The 27,566-nt window shown below is 45.0% G+C and overlaps 1 protein-coding gene across 3 annotated transcripts in view; it reads right to left on the bottom strand.

Moving 5' to 3' along the window:
• The window catches only part of GPR161 (G protein-coupled receptor 161), a 51,690-nt gene that overhangs the window by 13,061 nt on the left and 11,063 nt on the right, over positions 1-27,566 (bottom strand). For 2 of the 3 annotated variants that reach the window (XM_063625111.1, XM_063625109.1), the window contains exon 2: positions 5,744-6,161. The exons of the other annotated variant lie outside the window; for it this stretch is intronic. In XM_063625111.1, coding sequence (XP_063481181.1) covers positions 5,744-6,117 — 374 coding nt within the window. In that variant the 5' untranslated portion in view covers positions 6,118-6,161. The remainder of the gene's footprint in view (positions 1-5,743; positions 6,162-27,566) is intronic. 3 annotated transcript variants of the gene reach the window in all.

Raw genomic sequence — 27,566 nt, forward strand, 5'->3', positions numbered from 1 at the left:
GAGAAGGTGGTTCCTCCACAGGGACCGCCCTGAGTCACCCTTGGGCCCCAGCAGCTGAACTGCCACATGCTAACTGGAGGTGCTGCCTCCTTGGTCTTCCTAAGCAGGGGTGAGCCTGGGGCTGCTCTGAGCTGAGCCTTGAGCCCAGGCCAGGATCTATCCTGGAAAGAGAGCATTTCCGGCTATGCGGCCTGAGGAGAAGATTGCGCAGTGATTAGGGTGTCGATTACAGAATCACTGCAGTGGCTGGGTAAGGGGATTACTGTCTTTTGCTGCTATCTGGGCTTGCATCTTGCAAAGGCCGTGCAGCCCAAGGGAAAAAGCATGCCTTTGGAGCTGGAAATTCAAGTTCAGATGGAGGCTCTGATATCTACTAGCTATGTGACCTCAGCTAATTGATGTAACCTCTCAGAGCTTCAGTTCCCTCATCTGGAAAATGGGAATTCTGGCACCCACATTGCAGGTCTGCTCCTAGGAACGAATGAGGAAGAGCATGGAAAAGGCCCAGATGGTGCCTACCCTTCAATGGGGGACTGGCCATCGACCTTTCCCCCTTCCTCCTTGAGGACAAAAGCCCTACACTGCTCCTGCTCCTGCGATGACCCCCAGGGGACACTGGCCCTTTTGAGCCCTGGGGGGTGAACAAACCCCACGGTGGTCTCCTCCCCTTGTGGGTGGCCTGCTGAGACTTGGACCTGTCTGACGTCATTCTGGCAAATGAAATGTGAGGGGGTTGCTAGGGTGGGACTGCAAGGAGGGGAGCGGTGGGTCTAGGAAGGTTTCCTTCACTTTTCAAAAGAAACAATGCAGAGATTTCTACTTTTCTCTGTCCCTTTAAAGAGCATGCAGACACTCCACCCTCAGTCACCTCGGGAGTGTACGGCCGGTTGTGGGAGCCAGGCCTGGTGAATGTTCACCGTAGGCCTCCTTCCACCAACCCAGTTTGGTGGCCATAAAAATGATTACAATTAATGTGCTGTCCTCTGCCAGATTTCCTTCTGGATCTTCTCAACACCCAGTTATTGTTACTACTTTATGGCAAGACTTCTCCTTTATTGTAACAAATGGTACCCATATCACTCACTGACTGAGGTTCAGGCACAGGCAGTTCCAGTGTGACATGACACTGATTTCTGCCAGCTGCATCCTGAGTGCCATCAGGAAGCCGGGGCAGTGAATGGGTGCTGGCTCAGTCAAGGTCCGCCTCCTACAGGCAGAAAAGCCCCACAGGCACAGCCCTGCCCATGTACAGCCACGTCCTCCAGGGGTTATTGTTTTTAAGTTTTTTTTTTTGGGGGGGGGGTGTGGATAAAATGTATGTACATTGAAATGCACGCATCTACACCTCTATCAAGACAAAGACCATTCCAGCCAGGCGCAATGGCTCACATCTGTAATCTCAGCACTTTGGGAGTACAAGATAGAAGGAATACTTGAAGCCAGGAGTTTGAGACCAGATTGGGCAACATAAGGAGACCACATCTCTACAAAACAAAATTAGGCAGGTATAGTGGTGTGTGCCTGCAGACGCAGCTACTTGGGAGGCTGAGGTGGAAGAAGGATCACTTGGGCCCAGGAGGTCAAGGCTGCAATGAGCCATGACTACTCCACTGCTGCACTCCAGCCTGGGTGACAGAGCAAGACCCTGTCTCAAAAAAAAAAAAAAGATACAGAACAGTCCTGCATCTCCTCAGAAAAAAATGGGTATATGTGTTCTCAATCACAGATTTATAAAGTCCTTATTTGCAGCAGAAGCCTCATTTAAGCCTAGTTGAAGATTCAAGGGAAAACAACAAAAGCAACTCCCCACTCCTATGAGGGCTAATAATACAGGCCAAAAGAGAGGGGTTTTCTTTGGCTGTCTATTCTCTTAACTGTCTTCTGAGGCTCTGGATCTTTTCTCCAACAACTCATTTTTAGACATGAGCCCAATCACGACCCTTGAACCCCAAAGAGGCTTTCATGATGTCACAGGTAACTGAAAAGTTGTAATGTGGGAAGGGGCTTCCGATGCTTCAGGCTCCTGCCACAAGATCAACCACTTTGACAGCAAGCCCTGCTCTTAATAAGTTGTCTTCAGTGAAAACAGAAACAGAATCTAAGCCAACTTCACCTAACGGAGGGGCAACACATTAACTTCCATGGAACAGTCTCCTAAAAGCACTAGTCATCTTTGCTAGCCCTACCCATCCCATTGTTCTAGCTACTTTCATGCACTGAAATTCTATTTTTAGACCTGGAGTTTCACCCTCTGTGGTGTGGAATGAAAATATGAGAACTATTTCCACAGACCTGGAACTCCAGCAGCTTGGCAGCGATGATAGAGGTGACCACCATTACAGACTTCTAAGTAATAGATGTTCACAGTGGAACCGTTGGCAGGTCAATTGGTGTCCCCAGCACGCCCTACTTCCAGTTGGCTGGTTTAGGACATTGACAAACTGTGAATTTCGCTCCAGGCAGCCATTCTTTTTATATCTGTCTTTGCTCTCTTTTCATGGGGCTACAAGATGGACTCTTTGGGTTCATCTGTCCAGCCAGTTTCTTTAGCTAAGGTTCTCAGCTGGGAACCCCCGGGTATATGTGGCAACGTCTATGGACATTTTGGGCTGTCACGACTGGGGAGGTGTTCCAGCATTTGATGGGTAGAGGCCAGGATGCTGTTGTATATCCTACAAGGCACAGGACAGCTCCTCACCACAGAGAATTATCTGGCTCGAAATATCAACAGTGCTAAGGTGGAGAAACCCTGTGCTATGCTAGCTGGCTGCTGGAATGACTGGTAGCACTGATTTGACGGTTTTGTATAATGACAAAGCGTCCAGGCTCGGGCATCTCAGAACTGAGAGAATTACTTGCCAGCCACGTGACCTTGAGCAAGTTACTTAAGGCCTCAAAAACCTCACTTTGCTCATCTGCAAAATCGGGGCTAACAAGGTTACCATGAGGGTTAGCTGAGCTAAATGTTGATAAACAGTGTACATAGTGCAGTGCCTGGAATATGACAAGCGTGTAACATTTTATAGTTAAAATCACACCCACTGCCCTTGCTCTTCTCCACTTCTACTTTCTTTTTTTTTTTTCAGATGCAGTTTTGCTCTTGTCACCCAGGCTGGAGTGCAATGGCATGATCTCAGTTCACTGCAACCCCTGCCTCCCGGGTTCAAGTGATTCTCCTGCCTCAGCCTCGCAAGTAGCTGGGATTACAGGCACTTGCCACCATGTCCGGCTAATTTTTGTATTTTAGTAGAGACACAGTTTCACCATGTTGGCCAGGCTGGTCTTGAACTCCTGACTTTGGGTGATCCACCCGCCTCAGCCTCCCAAAGTGCTGGGATTACAGGCGTGAGCCACCATGCTCGGCCTCAGCATGTTTATTCATCTTATTTAGCTATATATTCCCAGCACCAACCACTGTGCTGGGCGTATAATAGGTGCTCAATAATTGCTTACCAAGTGAATACACAGAAGCTGCTTCTTCAGTCAGAAGGGGCCTCTCCACCGGTTATGTACCTGCTATCCTACTCGCTGTTTAGGAACCTAGCTAAAATGCCACCTTCTCCCTGAAGCACTCGCTGCCCAGCCCATCAACAGCAGTGGCTGGTGGAGTTGTCGATGGTGGTTATTTCTACTTTTGTGTTAAATTGGCACCCAGAAGTCAGCCTCTGCCACTCAACCATAAACCCCCGGTGGGCAGAGTCTGTGTCCTGCTCATGCTTGTAGCCCACCACTCCAAGGACTGGGCACAGGCCTTTCCTGGAGTAGACATCCAACCAATATTTCCAGTGTGAAATAGGCCCTGAAAGAGGTAAACCCTCTCTCAGATGAAGTACTTTGCTGGCACGATTTGAGGATTTGTCATGCTTGCTGGTAGAAAATCTCATTCTCACTCATCTAGACCCCAGATTTAAGCAAGCAGCTTACAGTCTCCTGGGGCTATCCCTGCAGATGCCTGGCATGTTTACTGAGCATTCATATAGAGACAGCTCTGAGAGGGGCACTTAGAGACCAGCTCTCCATCTCTGCAACGAAGCTGTTTATCCTCACTCCATGTTCCACGGGACCCAGGGCCCAGAAAGGGATGTTCAAAACTTAGTAATTCAAAAAAAATAAAATAAAAGTTAAAACAACAAGATCCCATTCCTGCCCACTGCCAACAAACTTCCGAACTTTTTTTTTTAAAAAATTATATAATCAGTCCTGATAGGATATTGACAAACAGCTGCTGAAGTACAAATTTGTACAACTTTCGAAGGGTCATTTGCCTTTTATATATCAAGAATCTTGAAAGCATGTTTACTGTTACTGAGAATATAGCAATTCCACAAACACACATGCTCTTCAGAATGCTATAGTGAATAGCAAGCTATGTGAAGTCACCTAATCCAGTAATAGGGGACTGTGAAAATAATTTATATACCTCCACAGGATGGAATACCTTGTAACCATGAAAAATCACCTTCTTCGAGGATATTTGAAAATAAGAGAAAACGCTCACCATCACCTAAATGAAAAAAGGAGGTCAGAAAACCATAGGTGCCAGAAACCTATTTCAAAAATTTGCTGTATACAACGAAAAATTACTGGAAGCAAATATACTAAAAACATCAACACTGATTGCTTCTGCTGGTTAGATCATGAGTGTTTCTAATTTCATTCATTATATTTTCTGGATTACTTTTACTACTCAGAGAAAAAAGAAAAAAAGAGAAGCTAATTGATTTGTTTTGACCAATGGCTTCACTGGTTCTGCCTCCCCAACGCAGCCACAAAGAGCTGCCAGATTCCAGCCTCAGGTCTAGGTGCAGTCTGTGCTCCCAGTGGACAGTTCCACTACCACTCATCGACTGAAAAACTGACAGTCTCAAAAAAGCCCGGGGACTTGTGTCACCTGGTGACAATATCCCTGGCTAGCCCCACTCTGTGTTTTCCCTAACCCCACTACTTACTCTCCTCCCCAGTTCCTGGTAAATCACACAGACCTTGAATCTATCCTCCCTGTCCTCATGAAGCCCAACCTCTGCCTGTGATGAACGAAGTGGCCATTAGCAAAATTCTAATAAATGCACTCATTTGTGGGAAACTCGCTGCCAAAGCCCACGAGACTTGTACAACTAAATCTGACAGCATAATGCGGGACCCTGAAGAACCTGCGAGATGCTGCTTGGGAACATCAGCTGCGCCTGACCTCCCTGTGCATCAGCTACGTTGAGGGCGGGAGCAGCCGAGTTTCCAAATGTGCACACGGCCTCTCCCTGGTGTCACTGCCTGTATTCTCTGGCTGTCTTCCTTCCCCCTGCTCTCCTTTCAGTCCTGGACTGTGGGCAGTGAGGGTGTTCCCTGTTCCGGCTGCACTAGTCAACACCAAAGCAAGACAGAGCAGGGGTCACACTAGAAGAAAGAGAAGCAGAGTCAGAGGCCCTGGACCCTATGCTGCTCAGAACCGAAACCTGCCTTGGCTTCGGCTTCTTCATCTACAAACCAAGAATCAGAGGTTTCTACAATGTTTTATTTTAGGCAATGGAACCTCTTTTTAAAATATAAAATTGTATGTAACATCCACAGACAAAACGAGATGTGCTTTGATTGAAGAGATGACTCCAGAAGCAGAACTCCACCTGGTCATCCTCCCCCGGCAAGGGTCCCTGACACTCTCCAGGGAACTAAGGCAGTCAGAGGGACACTGTACCAGATGAGCGCCCATCAGTAATCCCTCAATTCTCTAAGTCTGAGGCATGCTTACCGGTCGATGGCAATGACCCCAAGGGTTAGCATGCTGGCCGAGCTGATCAGCAGGTAGAGGAGGGCAGAGAAGTTGCACCATACTACACCAAAGATCCATTCCCTGCGGATGGAGCTCGTCACCACAAAAGGCAGCACCAACACGGACAGCAGGAAGTTGGACAGGGTCAGGCTGAAGACGAACTTGTTGCTGAGGGTGAGGAGGTACGACTTCTTGTACAAGGTGACCACGATGACAAGGTTTCCCAGGCAGACAAAAATGGTGATGACAATGATGGCGATGAACTGAGTGATGATGACGCCCCCTTCGCCGCCCTCCTCCTCAGTGAGGTTACTCAGCTCCTTCCTGCAGCCGAGGGAGGAGTTGAGGCTCATGGTCAGTGCACCTCGGCATGGGGTGGGCAGAGCATGCTGGACGACTGGAAAGATAAGGCAGGACCAGGGGACAGGAAAAGATTCATCAAATCACATCGTCTCCACCTTAGGGAAGAAAGGCTTAAAGGGGTTAAGTGCTACACCTCAGATCACCCAGCTAGTGCAGACTCTCAGCAGGTCTTCCCCACGCAAGCGCTACGTAAGTGGGCCATTTTCTACAACCAACTATGTGTGAAATTCATTACGTCCCCCTGACCAATTTCTTCCTCTAGTCTAACCCATCCTATCCATTTTCCCAAGGCCAGTGGTTCAAAACCTTTAATGTGCTGAAGAATCGTCTGAAGTGCCAGTTTAGAAAGCTGATCCTTGAGCTCCACCACTAGAGGTTCTGGGTGCAGAGATCACAGGCACAACCTAGGAATCTGCATTTTAAACAAGCAGAGTGGGGCAGGGGGCAGGGGGCTGTTACAAGTGGTCTATGGGAGACACTCTGCAGACTGCTGTGTTTACACCCTGGCTACTCAGGGTGGGCCCTGAACCAGCAGGATCACCATCACCTGAGAGCTCACTAGAGAGGCAGAACCTCGGGCTCTGCATCTCCACCTCACAGAATCAAATCTGCATTTTAGCCCCACCACCAGTCAGTTTTGGTGCACAGTACAGTTCAACAGTAAGATTCTCATGGGAATTGTTCTGAGCTCCCTGAGCAGGGATTAATCAGGTACAGTTTATATGGGGACATCATTACTGTTCTCATCAGACACGGCGAGGGAGGGCAAGCACTAACTGTAAATGGGGAAGTAGAGGCACCATTTGAGGTCTTGGACCACAGACATCACTGTCTATAAGGTGCAGTCCCTGCCCTCAGGAAACTGGCTTGGGATCTTGGCTAAAGCCGCAGGTTGACACATGTTAATGTTAAAGCCTACAGACTAATGTTTCTCCAAAACTCTTCATATACTTCAGTTAGCCAAAAAACCCCACAGATCACTTTCCCCACCTGCTCTCATCTTTGCACACAGAAAACACCAAAAAGAAAGGAAAGATTGCTTTCCATGATCAAGACAAAAACCCTGCTGCCTAAACTGCCTATACACAGCAGTGGGGCCATCCTCACAACCCTCGTGGTGGATCTGCTGCCTCTACTCAACCACTCTTTGGCCAGAGGAAGTACACGGGTTAATAGGGCAGCCCTTCCTCTCACCAACAGTCCTAAGTGCCAGAGAGAAAGTTTCCCTCATAGTGAGCTGTATAGTGGTTTCCAGACCCTTCACTAACTCAGCTTCCCTGCTTTGTATTTGCTTTCAGATGTCTATGACTCTCTTGATTTGCAGTCCCCAAAATTGAACACACCATTCTGGATGTATTCTGGTAAGTGTCAGGTCCAAAGGGGCAATTTTCTCCAAGATCAGAATAATCCCCTTCCACTATTCACTCTAAGAATACATTTTCTGGAGGCAGGGCGCAGAGTGGCTCACACCGGTAATCCCAGCACTTTGGGAGGCCCATGTGGGCAGATTGCTTGAGCCTCAGGAGTTTGAGAGCAAGCCTGGGCAACATGGTGAAACTGTCTCTACAAAAAAATACAAAGAAAATTATCCGGGAATGGTGGTACATGCCTGTACTCCCAGCTACTTAGCGGACTGAGGTGGGACGATCCTTTGAGCCCAGAGGTTGAGGCTGCAGTGAGCTGTCTGTGTCACTGAGCTCCAGCCTGGGTGACAAAGCGAGACCCTGTCTCAAAATATTTCCTTGTAGCAACTAATTCTGTTGGGCTTATATAAGTGTGTGATTGACTAAACCCCAAAGTTTATACATACATGAATTTCTATGAAGACAGATGTCCCTAATCTTGAACACGTGGAATTAATGTTTTTAAGTCTATGTACAAAACATTATTTCTACTAAATTTCCCTTTATGCATTTTGGCCCATATTTCCAGGCTGCTAAAGTATTCTGAATTTTGATTCAGTTATGTAACATATTAGTTACTCCAGCTTTGTGCTATGGAGATACTTTCTAGGTGTGCCTTCTATGTCTGTGTCTTTGTAAGGTTGTTTTTGGTTTTTGTCTTTAGTTGGCGAGTTCTGGGTTTGTTGACTCTAATAAGTAAATTATTAATTAATGTCTCAAAGTTTCTAAATAAGCATATTACTGCACAAGGGACAACATGGTGATTAAGAAAATAGACTTTGCATGTAAAAAGCCTACACATGTACCCCCAAATCTAAAATAAAAGTTGAAATTATAAAAAAAGAAAGAAAATAGAGCTTGAATCATTAGACAAATGAAATAAAGACAGGAAATATTTATAGCTTATATCACAGATACAAAAACTAATCATCCTAATCTGTAAAGAACTAGTTAAAAAAAAAAAACCAAGAGGAAAAAAAACAGATGAAAACCCAGAATAAAAAAGTGGCCATAAGACTATTATGGTTTGAATGCCTGTACCTTCTGAAACTTACACTGAAACTTAACCTCCAATGGGCAACATGGAGAAGTGGAGCCTTTAAGAGATGACTAGGTGATGAGGGCTCTGCTCTCATGAATGGAATAACGCATTCATGGATTGATGGGTTATCATGCAGTGGGACTGGTGGCTTTATAGGAAGAGGAAGACAGACCTGAGCTAGCACTCATACCCCATCCATGTGATGCCCTGTGCCACCTGGGGATTCTGCAGAGTCTCCACCAACAAGAAGGCCCTCACCAGAGGCAGCCCCTCAACCTTGGATATTTTAGCCTCCATCACTGTAAGAAATAAATTCCCTTCCTTTATAAATTACCCAGTTTCAAGTATTTTGTTATAAGCAACAGAAAATGGACAAAGACAAAGAACGAAACACAGAGTTCACAGAAAGATATGCCCATGGTACTCAAACACTGAAACAATGCTCAATTTCACTGACAATAAGAGAAATCCATGTTAAAACTACACTGAGATGCCATTTCTTTCCTTTTAGACCAGCAAAATTCCAAAGGTTGGTGGCACTCTCTGCAGGCAAGGCATTGGGGAAACAGGCCCTCTCCTACACTTCCAGTACAAATGCAAATGGCAGAACCCTAGGGAGAGAAATTGGGCAAAGGCAAAAATACTACGTGCATGCACCCTGTCTTAGTCTGTTTGCATTGCTATAAAGGAATAACTGAGGCTGGGTAACTTATAAAGAAAAGATGTTTATTTAGCTCACGGTTCTGCAGGCTGTACAAGTATGGTGCAGCATCTGTCTCTGGTGAGGGCTTCAAGCTGCCTCCACTCCCGGCTGAAAGCAAAGGGGAGCCAGTGTGTGCAGATCACACGGGGAGAAGGGAGCCAAGAGAAGAAAGGAGGTACCAAGCTCTTTTCAACAACCCATTCTAGTGGGAACTAAGAGTGAGAACTCACTCACTCCCACAAGAATGGCACCATGCTGATTCCTCCATGAGGGATCTGCCCCACAACCAAAACACCTCCGACCAGGCCCCACCTCCAACACTGGGATCAAATGTCAACATGAGACTTGGCAGGGCCTCCGAAACTATATCCAAACCATTGCACACCCCTGGCCCAGCAACTCCGTATCTAAGCATCTACCCTGAAGATACAGGTTCATAATATGAAATAACAGATGGACAAGGTTATCTTATCCATTGAGGCCCTAGTTGTTAAAAAAAAAAAAAAAAAAAAAAAAATTGGAAATAAGTGAGAAAGAAGTTGAAATGAGAATACATACACACACAAATATACATAAATATGTTTATTTAAAAAGAAATATAGGAAAGATACATTAGAAATTAAGAGAGATAGAAGTAAATTTCTCTATTTCTTTACAGTTTTGATTTCTGAACCATGTAAATATTTTACACACTAAAAATTTTAAATAAAAAAGTTATAAAAAGTAAACATAAACTTGACTGTAGACAGAAAAAAAGCTTAATGTAAATCAGATTGATGATATAACCATAAAGAGAAAAAAATTAAGTTTACTAAGTTTACTTAGTAGGTTAGATGTTGGTAATGGCATTGCAATTTTATACCTATTTGACTGTAGGGCAATTGTGTATAAATGTATTTGTTTGAACTATAACCATGCTTATGTTGGGAACCAAGTATTTTACTGTGGGAGATAAAAGATACAAATTACAGAATGGGGGGAGGTGAGAAAACACCTTGTGTTAGATTGGTGATTGGACGTATCAGTATGAACTCACTATTCAAGCATAAATGTAAGAATTAGTCTGAAGAAATTCCCCAAAATGCAGTCAGAAAGATTAAGAAATTGAAAATATAAAAGGCAAATGAAAACATGACTAGGAAGCACTTCATAAGGTATAATGACTTTATCCAAGCAAAGTATAGCGTTGTTCACTTACTGTGCGAGTCTCCTCTGGCAACATGGTGGATGTCACTGATGTGGACATGTTTCTTATTTCAAATGCACAGAAAAGCTGGATTAACTATAACCCAAAATTTAATTTTTTAAAAAAATCAAACTTGAAAAAAGAAAGAAACCTACAGGTAACAGAGAAAAAACTAAAAGGCAGAATATTAACCTCACACCTGTAACCAGAGGGTATTTAATCTATTATAGTTTAAGTCCCCTAGGGCAGAGGTTTTCAGGTGGCAGAATGACTTTGGGCCCTACAAGGCAGAGAACTGGAACCAACATCCTACATAAAGAGTAGGTTCTAGAAGGGATTTCTCCTTCATGGAAAAGGGATTAGAAAGCTCCTCCCACTGGCATAGGAAAGTGGCAAAAATATAGTCACTTAACTTGAGGCTCTGGGCAGGGTACCAACATTTTTTTCCATGAGAAATCAAACATTAAGACATGCTAATGAGGGTTCTAAATTTATGCATTCCGGCCGGGTGCAGTGGCTGATGCCTGTAATCCCAGCACTTTGGGAGGCTGAGGAAGATGGATCACCTGAAGTCAGGAGTTCGAGACCAGCTTGGTCAACATGGTGAAATCCTGTCTCTACTAAAAAACCAAAAACTAGCCAGGCATGGTGGTGCACACCTGTAGTCCCAGCTACTTGAGAGGCCGAGGCAGGAGAATTGCTTGAACCTGGGAGGCAGAGGTTGCAATGAGCTGAGATCACACCACTGCACTCCAGCCTGGGCAACAGAGTGAGGCTCCATCTCAAAACAAAACAAACAAACAAAACTAAATGTATACATTCTGCATGCTACAGAAATCCAAGTTAACAAACCCATGTAAAAATTAATGCTGGCAGAAGTAAATCAAAATAGCTCTATAAGGAATTTCCACACTCACAATACAAACAAGAAAATACCTGATGAAAGTGAGCACATAGCATTCACCATGAAGGACAGTCAACAACAACAGCAACAAAACAGGACAACTGACTTCCATGAACTTGAATTAATAGAAAAAATATGGTGGCCAGGCACAGTGGCTCACACCTGTAACCCCAACACTCTGGGAGGCCGAAGCAGGCGGATGGCTTGAGCTCAGGAGTTCAAGACCACCCAGGGAAATGTGGTGAAACCTCATCTCTACAGAAAATTAGCCAGGCTTGGTGGTGTGTGCCTGTAGTCCCAGCTACTTGGGAGGCTGAGGTTGGAGAATAATTACCAGAGCCCGGGAGGTCAACGCTGCAGTGAGCCATGATCACACCACTGCACTCCAGCCTAGACGACAGAGTGAGACCCTGTCATCATAGAAAAAAAAAAAAAAAAGAAAGAAAGAAAGGAAAGGAAAGAAAAGAAAAGAAAGAGACAATAAAACCCATACAAATAAAAGCTTTTAAAAAGAAAAGAAGCCAGGCACGGTGACTCACTCCTGTAATCCCAGCAGTTTGGGAGGCCGAGGTGGGTGGATCACCTGAAGTCAGGAGTTCGAGACCAGCCTGGCCAACATGGTGAAACCCCGTCTCTACTAAACATACAAAAATTATCTGGGTGTGGTGGCGGGCACCTGTAATCCCAGCTACTCAGGAGGCTGAGGCAGGAGAATTGCTTAAACCCAAGAGGCGGAGGTTGCAGTCAGCTGAGATCATGCCATTGCACTCCAGCCTGGGAGACAAGAGCAAAACTCCATCTCAAAAAAAAAAAAAAGGGGAAAAGAACTAGAAACCACAATGAAAGACAAATGAATGGGTATGTTAAACAGCAGATTTAGCTAAAAAGAAAGATGATTAACTGAAAGATGGTTCCTAGAAGAAACGTCCGAGGAATTACTCAGAATGCAGTCAGAAAAATTAAGAAATTGAAATGATGTAATAAAAGTCAAAATACAAGTCAAAATACAGGAAGAATGGGCTAAGAAAATCCAACGTATGTCCAATAGAAGGGCAGCAGGCGAGGTTAGAGAGAATTAAAGGAGTAGACACTGCTGGCTACCTACCCAGCAACCATTCTCAGTTTTTTCTTAACTGGTAGACCTCTGACTTTGTCTGGTGTCCAACCCTCCTCCAAGTGCCTCAGAGAAGGCTGATCTTACCCCTAGTTCTGGGATACAGATCCTGATTGGTCTAAACTAATCACTATGTTCCCTTTCTTCTTGCAGTTCTGGCAGTCACCGCCTGTAGTTAGGCAGGAGGAAAAGTCTTTGATGAGGGGAAGGGGGAAGATTTTTGGGTAAAGCTGCTTTGATCTCACAAAGACACAAGGAAGATAAATCTCCCTAATGATCCTAGTGGCAAAGACAGAAAGGGAGCCTGGAGCTGTGACAGTCCTCTTGAGACCATTAGGGATGCAAAGCCAATATGCTAAGCATGGCTGAAAAGAAAGGCTGATCCTTGGGCTAATAAACTAATAAATCCTGAAGTCACCTTTCTCCTGGCTTTTTGTTATGTGAAGTAATACATTTTTAAAAACTGTTTTTAAAGCTATTTTGAGTTGGGTTTCTGTTACTTGAGTCAAACATATCCAACCTACTAGGGTTAACAAGAATTTAAAGGTATGATTGAACATCTTCTAGGATTAAAGAAATACATGAGTCCTCAAATTGAAAGAGCATATCAAGTTCTGAAAATAATTTTTAAAAGCCTATATCAAGACACATCATAATAAAAAATGAAAACACCAACATGCAGAGAAATGGAAAAAACAATTGCACCTATAGAGTAACAGTGAGACAAATAGTAGACTCTTCAACAGAAAAAAAAAAAAAAAAAGAGGCCAGAAGACAATGGAATAATATCTAAGGAAAGGAAACTTTGCCCTAAAGTTCTGTAATATTCAAGAGAAAGTGAATATACTTTTGGGGTGAACAAAACCTGAATGGTTACTAATGACAACTCTTGAGTGATCTGCTTACAAATACATTTCATGAAGAAGGAAACAATCCAGAGATAAGAGGTAGGGTACAAGAATCAACTGTTAGAAAAAAATTTGGGACCTGGCGCAGTGGTTCGCGCCTGTAATCCCAGCACTTTGGGAGGCCGGGGCAGGCGGATCACGAAGTCAGGAGATTGAGACAATCCTGGCTAACACTGTGAAACCTCGTCTCTACTAAAAATACAAAAACTTAGCCAGGCGTGGTGGCGGGCGCCTGTAGTCCCAGCTACTCGGGAGGCTGAGGCAGGAGAATGGCGTGAACCTGGGAGGCGGAGCTTGCAGTGAGCCGAGATCGTGCCACTGCACTCCAGCCTGGGTGACAGAGCGAGACTCCGTCTCAAATTAAAAAAAAGAAAAAGATGGCCGGGCGCGGTGGCTCACGCTTGTAATCCCAGCACTTTGGGAGGCCGAGGCGGGCGGATCACGAGGTCAAGAGATCGAGACCACGGTGAAACCCCGTCTCTACTAAAAATACAAAAAATTAGCCGGGCGCGGTGGCGGGCGCCTGTAGTCCCAGCTACTCGGAGAGGCTGAGGCAGGAGAATGGCGTGAACCCGGGAGGCGGAGCTTGCAGTGAGCCGAGATTGCGCCACTGCACTCCAGCCTGGGCGACAGAGCGAAACTCCGTCTCAGAAAAAAAAAAAAAAAAAAAAAAAAAAAAAAAAAAAAAAAAAAAAAAAAAAAAAAAAAAAAAAAAAAGAAAAAGAAAAAGAAAAAAATTTGGTAAATACGTAGATAAATCTAAGTAGGAGCAATAAAAAATAAAATTTAGGCCGGGCGCAGTGGCTCATGCCTGTAATTCCAGCACTTTGGGGGCCGAGGTGGGTGGATCACTTGAGGTCGGGATTCGGGACCAGCCTGGCTAACATGGTGAAACTCCATCTCTACGAAAAACACAAAAATTAACCAGGAGTGGTGGCAGGTGCCTGTAATCCCAGGTACTCAGGAGGCCGAGGCAGGAGAATCACTGGAACCCAGGAGGCAGAGGTTGCAGTAAGCTGAGATCGCACCACTGCACTCCAGTCTGGGCGACAGAGCAAGACTCCATCTTAGCAAGCACACCAGTGACCTGAGAATCAGAGAGCCCAGAGTTGGCTGCAGTCTTTAAGGCCTTCTGGTCCAATACTCCCCAGGAGACAGAGGAGGAATGTGGACCTAAGAGCTGCCCACCCAGTGAAATCCAAAATCCCAGTCTCTGCCAGGAGGTCTGGAGTAGGGAAGGCACAAGCCCCAGCAAATCCCTCAGGGTGTATCTTTAAAGAATAAGAGAAGTGGTTTGGAATGCCCCAGCCAGAGGAGGCTTCCTGGCGGGCAGCCAGCTTACCCAGGGCCCAACAAGCCAGGGCCCATTGAATGGAAGCAAGCTCAAGTGTGACTCACATTTCCACTCTCTGGGGCTGTTCTGCTGCTAGACACAAAGGTGCTTCAGAACTCCCACACTCACTACATCTTGCCCTGGCCAAGTAAATCACCTTGCACTGCTTCTCCGAGAAACATCTAGACAAAGGTTTTAATAAACCTATCAGAAATTACCCCTGAGAAAGAGAGCTATCCCTCTCAGACCGGTCATCAGGGAAGTTGATCACTAACTCATCATTGTCACCACAGCTCAACGTATTGTGGTCACTCCTCTTTTGGAATTGTCTTCAGTCTTCTTATGCATTTCCAGAGATAGTAAATTGTCTGCTGGATTAGACCACTGGCAACGGCTTCAGGTCATTCAAAGCCAAATCTTATCACTCAAGTCAGTAATTAATACCATTTTGTAATCAGTCCAAGTGCCCATCAATGATAGACTAAAGAAAATGTGGTACATATGCACCATGGAATATTATGTACACATAAAAAAGAAGGAGATCATAGTCTTTGTAGGGACAAGGATGGAGCTGGAGGCTGTTAGCCTTAACAAACTAACGCAGAAACAGAAAACCAAATATCACATGTTCTCACCTATTAGTGGAAGCTAAATGATGAGAACACAAAGAGAGGAACAACAGGCACTAAGGCCTACTTGAGAGTGGAGGGTGGGAGGAGGGAGAGGAGCAGAAAAAATAACTATCAGGTACTAGGCTTAGTACCTGGGTGACAAAATAATTGTACAACAAACCCCTGTGACATGAGTTTAACCTATATAACAAACCTGCACATGTACCACTGAATTTAAACATTAAAAAACAAAAATAAAAAATAAGGCAACACTAGGGTATTGAGACAGGTATCTGTTGTGTTTTATAAACTGCTTTGCATGGTAATATCCAAGAAATAATTCCAGAAATGCCTTGAGCTTCAGGGACAGAATTACTACAACATAAGACTAGGTTCTTTCTATTATTTAATTGTGTAAATCTGGGTTATTTTGTGGTCTCATATTTTTACCTAAAACTCTTTCATTTTGATTGACTTAAGGTGGAAATTTCTCTCTGATCATATTGCTGTTGCCCTGCACTTGTCAGAAAGACTGTGTGGCCTGGTGGTTAAGAGCACAGATGCCAGCCAGGCGCTGTGGCTCACACCTATAATCCCAGCACTTTAAGAGGCCAAGGTGGGTGGATCATGAGGTCAGGAGTTCAAGACCAACCTGGCCAACATAATGAAACACTGTCTCTACTAAAAATACAAAAATTAGCCAGGTGTGGTGGCACATACCTGTAATCCCAGCTACTCAGGAGGTGAGGCAGGAGAATCGCTTGAACCCAGGAGCCGAGATCGCGCCATCTGCCTAAGCAACAGGGTGAGACTCTGTCTCAAAAAAAAAAGGCACAGATGCTGAAGCCAACTGGCCAACTGTCTGGGTTTGAAGCCCAGCCCATCCACTTTTTAGCTACATATGCCTAAGTAAAAGGGTTGCCTTCTGTGTCCTTGTCTATAAAATGAGTATCATCTTCCTCTTAAGAGTTATTGTGAGGACTGAGTCCATTTGTATAAGTGCCTGGAGCAGCATCTGATGCACAGTAACACTTCACTGCAAGCTAGTGTTACCATTTGAAGAGTTTAACCTGATTTTACTTTGGGAAATTACCCTTTATTTATTTCTGGCCTACTCTTTTTAAATTTTTAGGCCATGTGATTTGGGTGAAGCCATCATCACTTGCAGCTTTAGGGGTCAGCTCTTGATCTCGGGTGGGCTAGAGAGTCTCACTGATGGGGCTAGGGATGCTCACATTACCCAGGTCCGGGATTTTGGCTGGAAGCGGTGGAGGACAGGCTAGCTTACCACAGGGCTGGCAGTGTGACAAAATACGAACCCAGGGTCGCAGCAGCTGGCCGTCTTTAACACTACATTGGAGGAGCTTACCAGCAAATAAAGCAGAGGATGACGGCACAGGACAAAGGGGTTGATAGGTGGGGAGGACACAGGTGAATTCATCCACAAATGCTGATGAAAGGACTTGAGATTCTGAATCTTCTTCTAGTTACATAAGCCAGTCACTTTTTTTCCTTCCCTTACACTAATTTTGCTGGGTTTCTATCACTTGCAACTTACAGAATCCTAATATTCTGATATATCATGATCTGTATAACACATGTCAAGACTCCACCTCTTTGGACACTGGTACCAGAAGCCTTCCCTTTGTCAAGTTTAGGCCAACTCAAGCACAGCTGTGCCTGCCTCAGCCTCCTCCTTTTCCTCCTCTTTTTGCCATGGGCTCCTGGGCCCTAGGAAGTAGACTCTCATCATATGGAGGCATTGAGAAGCTCTTCACCCCCAGAGTGTGCCCCTTTAGGATCAGAAGATCTATGTCCCAGTTCACAAGCCACGGCAAGGAAAGTGAGACCTCCCCCACTTCCACAATACCCCTCATATATGAGGACATCCTAAGGGACAGCCTGAGAGCCTGCAAATCACAGGCCTGGGGTTACTGGCAGGGTGTGGTGGTCAGAAGGAGGCGGGTCCCTCTAATGAGGGTCCCCGGGATAGGACAAGACACACCTGTCCTCTCCAGAATTCTGCTCCAGAGAAAAAAAATTTTTTTTTTTTTGAGACGGAGTCTTGCACTGTCGCCCAGGCTGGAGTGCAGTGGCACGATCTCGGCTCACTGCAAGCTCTGCCTCCCGGGTTCACGCCATTCTCCTGCCTCAGCCTCCCGAGCGGCTGAGACTACAGGTGCCCGCCACCACGCCTGGCTAATTTTTTTTGTATTTTTTGTAGAGATGGGGTTTCACTGTGTTAGCCAGGATGGTCTCAATCTCCTGACCTCGTGATCCGCCCGCCTCGGCCTCCCAAAGTGCTGGGATTATAGGCGTGAGCCACCGTGCCCAGCCTGAAAATAGTTTCTTTTATCATAAAGGTCTCTCCTGATATCCTTGAATCTGCCGGAGTGAGGCAGTGTTTCATTTCCTCCTCCACAGGCTCCTTTAGAGCAGAATGCACCACTCCATTTCCACTCTGTGAATCCCACTATCAATTCTTATGAAGAGCTGACCAGCCTGCAGCGCTGGGACTTCCAGCTGCCCTCTTCTAAAGAAATCAAGTGCAAACAGGTAGGTACATAAGCTGTTCAAATAAATAATCCTCCAGGTGAGGAAAATTCCTAAATACCACTTCCAACAAGTCCAGGTGAAATCACCCTGCTGCTCATCTAGCCATACTCCCAGGGCCCCTTTATCTCAGCACCTCAAAGCACTTTACACACATCAGTCACTAACTGGGGCGGGGTGTGTGGTGGGGGTAGGGTTGGGAAGAAGGTTCTAATAACCACCCTGTAACTGAGATAAAGAAAGGGAACCCTACTCTCATCCCAACCACAAACCAGGCCACACAGCTGGTTGAGAGGCAGAAAGAGATCACGGGCTCCCTGGGTGTCCACACCTATGTGTAAACAGCCAGGTGCAAAGGCTCCCTCCTGCCCTCCCTCCATCCTTCCCTGGCACTCACCTGAAAATTGTCCCATAGATGGCAGGCACAAGGACGTGGCCTCTGCAAACCCAGGGGTGTGTACCCACCCAGCCAACCCAGAGTCTGTTGCAATGCACAGTGCTTTGGCCCTCTCCCCATCAGGGCACCACAAATCTAGCAATGTCTTTGTTCAAAACCTCTCACTAACAAGTGCAGCAGGTCTGAGCTCTGATCTGCTTGGGAAAATGTACCAGGGAAAGGCAAAGAAGCTAGAGTCAGAACCCCAGATGGCCTATGGACTTCTGAATTCTGAATTTGCCAATGGGAGAGACCTGGCTTTGGTCCTCTCCACACATACATGATCAACTTGAGCACCTCACTGCCCTTCACAACATCCTTCTGCAAATGCCACTGGGTTTGGGGTTCCTCTCCAGCTTCTGCAGCTGACTGCAACCCTCTCCACGAGGGCATCAGCAGCGAGTCTAACAAATATTGTTCCAAATCCAAGCTCTTGGATTCTGGGTACAGACATTCCCAAGGCTCAATCCTTAATCCATTCCTTTCTTCCTATTAGATTCCTTGAGAATTTTAGCTATTTCCAGAGTACTGCTTAATTATTACTAACTAATAATGACAGTATTTGCTAAACACAGTGCAATATATGACATACTATTACACACATCATCTCATTTGATTTTCTGAATAACTTTTACAGGTAGGGATGACTTCTCCCCCTTTTTAAAGAGGCAGCATGACATAATGGTTAAGAGCATGAGCTCTGGAACTAGAAAGCCTGGGTTCCAAATCCCAGCTCTGCTACTTACTGCCTCTGTGGCCTTGACATGTTACTTAACCCCTCCTAGCATCAGTCTCCCCATCTGTAAAACAGGGATAATAGGAGTATCTACCTCATAGGGTTGGTGGTAGGAGTCAATGAATTAATATCTGTACTGTGCTTAGAACAGTGCTTAGTGCTACGTGTTTGTTAAATAAAATGGGGAAACTGAGGCTCAGAAAGGTTAAGTGACTAGTTCAAGAGAACAGCAGGTATTAGCCCTACAACTTGGTCATGTGCCTGTGAGTCTATTGTTTATCTTCAATCCATCCATTCACCACAGCAGATGAGATGCTACAAGGTCGAGCCTCACTGTGTTGCAGACTTCTCACCACCAACCCCTTCCCAGGCCCTCTGCTGCAGCCAGCTGTGCCGCACTCTCCCATTTCCACTCTGCTTTTGCTTATTTGAAAGACTCTCCCTGTTTGTGGAATGAATGAAGATGTAGTAAGTATAAAGCATTTTATTGACCTATTGGGCTAATAATTTTATTTAAAAACAGAAACAACAAATAAGTGGGGTAGAGAAGAGACTGAGGCTCAGAAACCACACAGACAATATATCAAGTCACAGATGACCCTGGATTTGGCAGTGATTTCTTATAGATGACACCAAAGGCACAAGCAACAGAAAACAAAATAGACAAAATGGACTTCATGAAAATTTTAAAATTTTGTGCATCCAAAGACACTATCAACAGAGTAAAAAGACGACAACACACAGATTGGGTGAAAATATTCGCAAATTATATATCTGATAAAGGATAAATATCCAGAACATACAGAGGACTCCTAAAACTCAACAAGAAAAACACAAACAATCCAATTCAAAAACAAGCAAAGGGTTATATTAGGTGAAGCAACTCAGACACAGAAAGACAAACACCCATAAGTGGGCACTAAATAATGTATACACAGGGCTGTAGAGTATAGAAGTGGTGTAGAGTGGTAGACGATGGGGACTCACGAGGGTGAGGGTTAGGAAGGGGAGTGGGTGAGGAGAAACAACTTAATGGGTACAATATACATTACTCCAGTGATGGATACACTAAAAGCCCTGACTTCACCACTGTGCAATATATTCATGTAACAAAACTGCACTTGTACCCCTTAAATCTATACACGTAAAAAAAATTTCTACTTGGGAGGCTGAGGCAGGAGAATCGCTTGAACCCGGGAGGTGGTGGCTGCAGTGAGCCGAGATCGTGCCATTGCACTCCAGCCTGGGCAACAAGAATGAAACTGTCTCAAAAAAAAAAAAAAAAAAAGTGTGAATAAAAGTTTTTAAATAGGCAAAGGACTTGAATAGACATTTTTCCAAAGAAGACGAGCAAATGGCCAATAAACACATGAAAAGATGCTCAACATCACTAATGATTTAGGTAAATGCAAATCAAAACCACAATGAGATATCCAGGATGGCTACTATCAAAAAGAAAAAAGAAGAAAAAAAGCAAATGGTGAGGATGCAAAGAAATTGCAACCCTTTTACGCTATTGGCAGGGATGTAAAATGGTACAGCCACTGTGGAGAATAGTATGGCAGTTCCCCAAAAAATTAAACACAGAATTACCATATGATCCAGCAATTCTATTTCTGTGTATTACCAAAAAGAACTGAAAGCAAGGTCTCAAAGAGATATTTGCACACCAATATTCATAGCAGCATTATTCACCATAGCTAAAATGTAGAAGCAACCCAAATCTCCATCAAGGGCTGAATGGATAAGCAAACTGTAGTATATATATACATATATACATACATACATACATATTATTCAGCCTTAGAAAAGGAAGGAAATTCTGACATTTGCTGTAATATGGATGAAGCTTGGGGACATATGCTAAGTAAAATATGGCAGTCACAAAAAGACAACTATTTTATGATTCTACTTACATGAGGTACCTAGAGTAGTCAAAATCAGAAAGACAAAGTAGAATGGTGGTTGCCAGGAGCTGGATGGAGGGCAGAATGGGGAGTTATAGTTTAATGGGAATAGGGTTTCTACAAGCTAGAGACTTTTGCAGATGGATGGTGGTGATGGCTGCACGACAATATGAATGTACTTAATACCACTCAACTGTGCACTTAAAAATGGTTAAGATGGTAATATTTCTTGGCTCTGTGTCCCCACCCAAATCTTATCTCGAATTGCAATCCCCACATGTCAAGGGAGGGACCTGCTGGGAGGTGATCAGATCATGGGGGTGGTTTCCCCATGCTGTTCTCGTGAGGACAGTTCTCACATTGCTTCAGTGGGTGCAAGCCCCAAGCCATGGCAGCTTCCACATAGTGTTGGGCCTGCAGGTACACAGAAGACAAGAGATGAGCATTGGGAACCTCTACCTAGATGTCAGAGGATGTATGGAAATGCCTGAATGTCCAGGCAGAAGTCTGCTGCAGGGGCAGAGCCCTCATGAAGAAACTCTCCTAGAGCAGTGCAGAAGGGAAATGTGGGGTTGGAGCCCCCACACAGAGTCCCCACTGGGGCACTGCCTAGTGAAGATGTGTGAAGAGGACCACTGTCCTCCAGACCCCAGAAAGATAGATCCACTGACAACTTGCACCATGTACCTGGAAAAGCCACAGGCACTCAACACCAGCCCATGAAAGCAGCCACAGAGGCTGTACCCTGAAAAGCCACAGAGGTGGAGCTGCCCAAGGCTATGGGAGCCCACCCCTTGCATCAGCATGCCCTGGATGTGAGACATACAGTCAAAGGAGATTTTGGAGCTTTAAGATTTAATGACTGCCCAGCTGGGTTTCAGACTTGCATGGGGTCTGTGGTCCCTTTGTTTTGGCCAATTTCTCCCATTTGGAATGGGAACATTTACCCAATGCCTGTACCCCCATTGTATTTTGGAAGTAACTAACTTGCTTTTGATTTTACAGGCTCATAGGCAGAAGGGACTTGCCTTGTCTTACGTGAGACTTTGGACTTGGACTTTTTGGTTAATGCTGGAATAAGTTAAGGCCTTGGGGGACTGTTGGGAAGGGATAATTGGTTTTGAAATGTGAAAAGGACATTAGATTTGGGAGGGGCCGTGGGAAGAATGATATGGTTTGGCTCTGTGTCCCCACCCAAATCTCATCTCGAATTGTAATCCCCACATGTCGAGAGAGGGACCTGGTGGGAGGCGATTTCCCTCATGCTGTTCGCGTGATAGTGGGGGAGTTCTCAGCAGATCCGATGGTTTTAAAAGTGGCAGTTTCCCGTAAGTGCTCACTCTTTCCTGCTGCCTTGTGAAGAAGGTATTTGCTTCTACTTTGCCTTCTGCCATAATTATAAGTTTCCTGAGGACTCTGCAGCATGCAGAACTGTGATTCAATTAAACCTCTTTCCTTTATAAATTACCCAGTCTCAGGTATTTCTTTATAGTAGTGTGAAAATGAACTAATACAGATGGTAAACTTTATATTATGTGTATTTTACCATAATTTAAAAATTTTGGAAAAAAAAACATATCTAGGCATCTTCTGTTTAACTTCTCTGTCCAAAGGGATTGGAGAGTCATGAAATGAAGGAAGCCAGCTATTTCCACAGCTTCTCACCCATTGCTAGAGATGAGAAGATCCTTAGAAAACATCTAGTCTAACCTCCTACTGTAGCAGATGAGGAAACTAAGACTTTGTCTAGCATTAATTATTGCTCTCAAGGGACTAATACAGCAGTGACTTCCAAGGCTGAACCCACTAAATAAAACCATTAATCATGCTGCACCCACCCCAGCAAGTGGGACAACTCCCCAGGTGACATGGTAAAACAGATTTCTATTTTTTGTGAATCAACCCCCTCTGCAGTTTTTGTTGTGGCATGTAGGAAAATGTGAGGCACATAATCCTAAGCAAAGCTGGGCTCTCAACCATAGACCGTCGGTGAATTTTTTAAAAGGGCAACTGGCCTCTCTCCCAGGTCTCCACCTCCTATATTAAAAGCTGTCTTCACCCCTTCATGTTTCCCAGTCAGCGGAGGTCCATGTCAGGCTCCTAGAAAATCCACAAGCAACTAGCAGGACTCATGATGAAGACAGCTCACTCAGGGGAGAGTCTCAGGCCCCAAGAGTTAAGTGCTTTAGGAATAGAGAAGAAAAAACAGCTGGGGGTCCACACAGCTTTCTGTGACAGCTTTAGCAACCTGAAGATTGAGCAAGTCCTCACAGAAATCACTGTTTCAGCTGCACATTAGGCAGGGATTTTTCCTCTGGCAGCCCGCTGGCTGCCCCAGCCTCAACCACGTCATTCCCTCCATGGGAGAGGGCAGAAATTCCAGCCCTTCCAGAGCAGGCTTGAGGAAGCCTCCACAGACACTGGCTCATGGCCATCCTGCCTGGAACTGGGCTCCCAGCAAATCCCTAAGGTGAAGCTGGGTCGCAAAAGATCAGAACTGCCCAAGGCTGTTCCAAGTCTGTTTGGCGCTGCTGCCAGAAGTGGCTGTGGTGCTTCAACAGGCAACTGTGCCAGGAGCCCATGCTCAGATGGAGAGAAGCCAGTGCCACTCCCTGGAGCTCCAGACTCCTACCTCTGACCAACATCTCCACGTGCATGTCACAGGCATCACAAGCCTGTGTCCAAAACCGGATTTTGAGTCTTTCAACTCTCGAGCTGCTCTTCCTGTGTTCCTCCTCAATGCTTCCTGTGTTCCTCCTCATTCCACGCGTGCCATCCCATCCTTCCAGTTGTGCAGGCCCTAGACTACAGAGTCACTCCTGGCTCCTCATTCTCTTATGTCCCGGACTTAGTCTATTAGCAAATCTATTGGCTCTAGGTTTGAAAAGTATCCAGAATTCACCTATGTCTTACTATTCTCTGCTACCACCACTCTGGTCCAGGCTACATTATCTCTTCTCTGGATTATTAAAATAGCTTCCCACGAATCTACCTGCTTCCACCCTTCCCCTTTTCTCAAAACAGCAACCACAGTGAGCCTGTTAAAACAGACATCAAAACAAGTCACGGCTTTGCTCAAAACCGTAAAAAGATTCCCATGTCACACAGAGCAAGCCCAAAGTTGTTACCTCGACCTGCAGCTCCCTCCAGGGCCTGGCTCTCCATTACCACTCCAATATCTTAATAACAATTACCTTTGATTCTTTCTACTCCAACGCACTAGCCTCCTCACTATTTCTGAAACCCATCAAGCATGCTTCCAGCTCAGGGGCTTTGCACTTGCTGTTTCGTATGCCCAGAATGCCCTTACCCTTAACTCACCTTTTCAGCAGCGCCTTCCCCAGCCATACTATGTAACACTTCATACCCCCTCCAACACTTCCTGGCCCCATCCCCTTCTTTACTTTTTGTCCTTAGCACATGTGTGTGTTCTTATTTATCTTGTTAATGTCTTACTCTTTCACAAGACTATAGGTTCCATGAGGGCAAGGAAATTTTGGTCTAAAAATTTTCTGATCAGCACCTAGAAAAGTGCCTGGCACATTGTAGATGTTCAATAATTGTGATGAATAAATATAGGAACAATGGGACACTAGACACCTTGACACACTAGGCATTTCTTGTTTACTCTGCAGAAGAGTAGCAGACAGTATTCATTATCCAGCCAACATCCATTCTCCTCTTCTATCAAAAGAACCCTGATTTCATGTGGGGTACCAAATGTGCCTACAGAAATATACGGGCTTGGTCCAGGAATGGTGACTCATGCCTATAATCCCAACACTTTGGGAGGCCAAGGCAGGAAAATTGCTTGATCTCAGGAGTTCAAGAGCAGCCTGGGAAACATAGCAAGATGTTGTATCTGCTAAAAACCAAAGAAAGAAATAAAGAATTAGCCAGGCATGATAATGCACACCTGTAGTCCCAGTTAATCAAGAGGCTGAGGGAAGAGGATGGCTTGAGCCCAGAAGGTCAGGGCTGCAGTGATCTATGATTGTACCACTACACCCCTGCCTGGGCAACAAAGCAAGACCCTGTCTCAAAAAATTACACACACACACACACACACTTGTGTGCATGGAAGCTGGAGTGGCCGTTAGACCCAGTCTGCAAAGCAGTGGAAAGTTATCCATTCTCCAATACAAAGGGACAGACTCAGCTGTGGCTTTTACCCTTCTCCTTTCCCTTTCTCCTGACTGGAACTCAAAGTCAATGCTTGAAGGTGAATGTGAAGAGCCATTTTTTGACCATGTAGCTGGAAGTCCCATGCAATAGAAAGCAGAAAATCCCTAAGGTGAAGCTGAGTCACAAAAGATCAGAACTGCCCAAGGCTGTTCCAAGTCTGTTTGACGCTGAAGCAGCCCAAGCTACCTAATGAACTGTGAAGCCACTACACCCAGCCCCAGCTAGTCAACCCCTCTTTGGTTAAGTCCTGTAGCAGGGTTGCCTTCACATGTTGTAAAAAGCAATCCTAACTTCATACACAGGTTGAAAGTGAGAAGAGAGGTGCTGAGGAAGGCAAACTGTGCTGTGATGAATATGATGATGCAGTCAGCTCAGCTGCTGGTAAGGATTGGTGCCACCACGTCTTCATCTGCCCATCTATCTCCTTCTTCCATCCACCCTGTCCCATTCTCCTCAACCCCCAGGGCAAACACTGCTGCAACCCTAACTCCTTTTCCCATGATAACTCCAAATAAAATCAAACATTCTAATCATTGGAAGGAGAGGGTGTCCAGTTACAATTTCCCTTTCAAAAATGCACTAACACTCAAGCTAATCCTCAGGAAATGCTCCATTCTAGATAGCTGAATTTTCTGAATTGGTCGAGTTTTATTACTTCCACCTTAAACTACCCAAACTCTTTAAGCCGCTAAGCAACATTCATGAAAATCTATCATATATTTTTCTGTATTTTAAAATAAGGTATACAAAACATAATTTTCGTAATAATTTGAGGTCATTAAATGCCAAGATACGTGGAATTTTGACTTGGGAAGAACCTTAGAGAGCAATTCTAATGGGAACATTTTCTTTTGGAAGCTCAGAGAAGGTTGTTAGCTTGCCCACAGTCACTCAGCTAGTGGGTTATCACAGTGAGCCATTATTATGTGATCCAAAACACAGTGATTCCCTCAAGACTGGTAAAGCTCATTTATACGGTTTGGATATTTGTCCCCTCTAAATCCCATGTTGAAATGTGATCCCCAGTGTCAAAGGTGTGGCCTAGAGGTGTTTGGGTCATGGGGGCAGGCTTGATGCCATCCCCATAGTAATAAGTTCTTGCTCTATGAGCTCATGCAGAGTGTGGTACTCCTCCCATTGCTCTCCCGCTCCCTCTCATGCTGTGTGGCACGCCTGCTCCTCCTTTTGCCATGGGAGCCCTCACCAGAAGCAGATGCTGGCGCCATGCCTCTTGTCCAGTCTGCAGAACCATAAGCCAAATAAACTTCTTTTCCTTATAAATTACCCAGCCTCAGGTATTCCTGTATAGCAACACAAAACAGACTAATAACCAGAATGTTTTCCTCTTACATCAAATGTGTATTGCACATTCTCTGTCTCCTTTTTATACTTTCTCTGCAATTTCTTTCAACTTTCAGCTGCCCCCTTTTCCCTATAAAAGTATACTTACCTGCAGTTTCCCTTGTCAAGAGTGTTAAAGGTCTGCGTAAAGTAAAAGCTAATACTATCCTGAGGGAGGGCTTCAGTGCAAAGCTCTCTGAGTACAGACTCTGTCAGACACAAGTCATTTCCTCCTGTGCCTTTGGGGAGTGCTGATTTGTTCCAGGAAACAAAGACCCTTGAAATAGTCTAGGGCCCAGAATAGGATTTAATATGTTTTAAGCTGTAAGAGGGAAACTGCTGAATTTAAACAAAAATTTAAACAAGACTGTTGAGTCCTGTTGGATTTTATACTATCAGAAAGGCCAATATATAAGTGCAGACAAATACGTTTTATACTGAAAGACTTTCATTAGAATCCTTCAAAAGGCCAACTCCAGAAAATATGAATTTTTTGAAGAGACCGTAGGTGTCAGTGCAGAAGATATTTGCACAGGCCTGCATAACACGTACAATATCTTGACTATCTTGCTTCCCCTCATCATTTTTTTTTTTTTTTTTTGAGACAGTCTCGCCCTGTTGTCCAGGCTGGAGTGCAATGGTGTGATCTCAGCTCACTGCAATCTCCACCTCCTGGGTTCAAATGATTCTCCTGCCTCAGCCTCTCGAGTAGCCGGGACTACAGGTGCCCGCCACCAGGCCCAGATAATTTTTGTATTTTTAGTAGAGATGGGGTTTCACCGTGTTAGCCAGGCTGGTCTCAAACTCCTGACCTCGTGATCTGCCCACCTCGGCCTCCCAAAGTGCGGGGATTACAGGCGTGAGCCACCGTGCCCGGCCCTATTTTTATTTCCCCTATAAACTCTACTATGACACATCCTCTAAGTCAGGCATTCCCAAACCGTGGGTGGCAGCTACTGTGAAGGGTCTCCCAACCAAATATATCCCCAGCCATCTGAAGACCAAATAAATGAGGTTACACGCATATGTAAACTATTATTCTGAAAACGTCTATAGATGCTACTGCGGTCAATAGAA

Source organism: Symphalangus syndactylus, chromosome 12 (genome assembly GCF_028878055.3).
Source record: "Symphalangus syndactylus isolate Jambi chromosome 12, NHGRI_mSymSyn1-v2.1_pri, whole genome shotgun sequence".
Lineage (NCBI taxonomy): Eukaryota > Metazoa > Chordata > Mammalia > Primates > Hylobatidae > Symphalangus > Symphalangus syndactylus.